Here is a 2,714-nt window from a genome sequence, read left to right as displayed (position 1 = left end):
GAATATGAGCGACTTTTCCTTTAAAGTCAGACTTATAGCCTGAGCATCCACCGTTTTAAAGATGACAGTCGTCTGAATTCAGGGGTTTTTAAAAGTGAACCCTCTGCTCTGCTCTGATCAAATACAGCAGAGCTGGTTGGATTGTCCGTAAAGCAGAGAAGCTAAAGTGAACGGATATTCAAAGGCAATGAATGAATACAGAATATTCCCATACCGCTCGTCCCAAACAAACCCAACTACCAGCAAAGACAAGGATCTTCCTGTAAAAAGGCAACTTTTTAATCCATGTTTTATTTATTGTAAAAGAGCTGAAACCTGGAAGACATTGTCACTGTAGAAATAAAAACTTTATGGACACAGTAATAAAGCTCAAAGTATTTAAGGTTACAAAAAAAAAAAAGCTTATTAAAGTCCATTAAAATCTGCCTCCTTCCATATTCAGTACTTTAACAGAACCTTCAGTTGGTTTTCATTCATGGAGTGCTGGAAACATGTCAGACATATCCTGTGATGTCATATCCTGCTGCGGTGGGCTTCTTCACTCCTGGGGCTCTGGGAGCGCTCGACTCTGAGCTGCTAGTATTTCGTACTAGTGTCTGCCCCCTGCTGGCCGGGTGGATGTCCCCCGCCTGCAGGGTGGGGTTCCGGTAGGTCTGTGAAGTTGTTCGAGGTCCTGCGACGGACATGCCAACGCCTGCTGGATAAGGATATCCTCCATGCCGCCTCCCACGGCCGCCTTCCTGCTCCTCGCTGCAGGAGACACTCAGCATCCCCCCACCCAACATGGAGACCAGCGCAGAGGTCAGGCCGAGGTACAGGCATTCACCTAGCTCATACTTCATGCCGGCAGGTATGTTTGGGCTGTAGAAGGTCTGGACCACCTCGTGTGTGGTCCACGCTACAGGAATAAGAGCCAGGAAACCTCCAGTGAGAAACAAAACCCCGCTAGCCCCGGCCACGCGGCTCTTAGCCGACCCTGCATTCTCCAAGCAAAGGGTGCACTGCATCCCTAGGGAGGCTATGGCAACCGCAAAGATGGACAGCACGACGGAAATGACCATGAGAGCGCGAGAGGCCTGCAGGTCAGCAGAAAGCGCCAGCATGGAGCTGTAGGTCTCACACTGAAAGGCCCCTGTGCTCTGATAGACGCACTCCATCCACAGGCCCTTCATGTTCACCACAACTGTGACGATGTTGGAGCCGACGTGAGCAGAGATCTGCCAGTAAGGCAGCACCGTGGCCACCAGCGTTCCCAGCATGCCGAGGAGACCCAGGATGAAGCCCATCAGCTCCAGAGCCAGGGACGCCATTTCAACTGCAGCAAAGACGGATATCTAGAAACAAGAACACAAATTTAGAAAAATATGAATTCATCAGAGCTTCTGCTTTATATATAACATTCACATCACAATGTAAGAGAAACACAATGCCATGAAATGAGACGTCAGTCTTTCTCTCACAAAGGGACTGGATTTTCCAAAGGAAGATGAGAAATGTCTGCACGACAACTTTGTAAAACAATTGAATTTTATGAAGATATATAAATAGTGAATTACATGGTGTTTCATACCATGAATGTAATAATAAAAACAGACGGGATGCAATGAAATTCAGCATCAGTATACAGTTAGCTTTAAGGGAAGATTTGCAGCAAATGAAAGCAAGTTACTGTAGAAATGTATTTCATACACTTTCATTTTAATTTTATTCAATGTTTAATCCACCGGCTGCATGAAATACTGTGTTATAAGTAAATATATGCATATATATTTAGAATGTTTAATACTTAGCTTAAGAGTCAGAATGACAACATACACTTTTTGCTTTTAGCTAAATCAGGCAAATCAAAACAAGTTTAAAATTAACCACTGAATTGTCAATGCTATTATTATCAAGAATAATTTTTGCATTATATATTTCAATAGTTTATATTGAGATTATGGTATTTATTATAGTGCATTTAGCTGCATAGCTTTGAAATTTAATTGTTTTTTAGTTATAGGCTACCTGCAATTTTCAAATCCTAAAAATGATATCAGAGATTTATAATTAGTGATGCACCAATCCACTTTTTTTACCTCCAATACGATACCGATATTTGAAGTTTAAGGTCGGCCGATACGATCCGATGCCGATACCAAAAACAGCACTAAATTATTACCTAAAAAATGGTTTTATTGTGTGAAAAAAAAAAAACAGGGTCATTCTTCTGAGCATGATTTGAATAAAAAGGCAAACATCCCAAATATAAATGCCAAATATAAATGTTATGACTCATTTACTTAACAACTGTGCACAAAATCTTAAACCAAAAGTTCTCTGACTTGGTCAACATGTAAAAAAAAAGCTTCATTATCATTATCAAGTATCATCTCTGTGATTTTTTTTGGCCTGTATATTTTTACATGGAAACATTTCACTTCCTTTGTTTGCTTCAAAAGAAGTTAGCTGCTTCCCGCTGCTTCCTTTTTGTTTGCCGAGTCCGATAATCTCAGCATGTTATGAAACTTCAGGAGGTGTTTTATTAAGTTGGCGGTGCTACAGTTTGAAGATTTAACTCCGCCCCTCGGAGCATTTTACCCACAAATATTGCACGTAGCCATTGGGCTAGAAGGCTGAGAGAGCGTAAAAAAACCTCCACACCGCAGATCCTTTCGCTCGCTCCATCATAAATATGGCCGTGTTGTGTTGTTGCGCTGCCGCTTGACGGCAGA

General features: G+C 41.9%; 1 protein-coding gene across 1 annotated transcript in view; it reads right to left on the bottom strand.

Annotated features, from left to right (window-relative positions):
• Positions 1–148: 148 nt before the first annotated feature.
• The window catches only part of LOC107091191 (claudin-9-like), a 4,685-nt gene continuing 2,119 nt past the window's right edge, over positions 149–2,714 (bottom strand). The window contains exon 2 of the mRNA XM_015384982.1: positions 149–1,334. Within this exon, the coding sequence (XP_015240468.1) occupies positions 495–1,310 (816 nt within the window). The 5' untranslated portion in view covers positions 1,311–1,334 and the 3' untranslated portion in view covers positions 149–494. The remainder of the gene's footprint in view (positions 1,335–2,714) is intronic.

Source organism: Cyprinodon variegatus, unplaced genomic scaffold (assembly GCF_000732505.1).
Source record: "Cyprinodon variegatus isolate N-32 unplaced genomic scaffold, C_variegatus-1.0 Scaffold328, whole genome shotgun sequence".
Classification (NCBI taxonomy): domain Eukaryota; kingdom Metazoa; phylum Chordata; class Actinopteri; order Cyprinodontiformes; family Cyprinodontidae; genus Cyprinodon; species Cyprinodon variegatus.
Note: the sequence above shows the minus strand (reverse complement) of the source record. Positions and strands in the feature narration are given on the sequence as shown.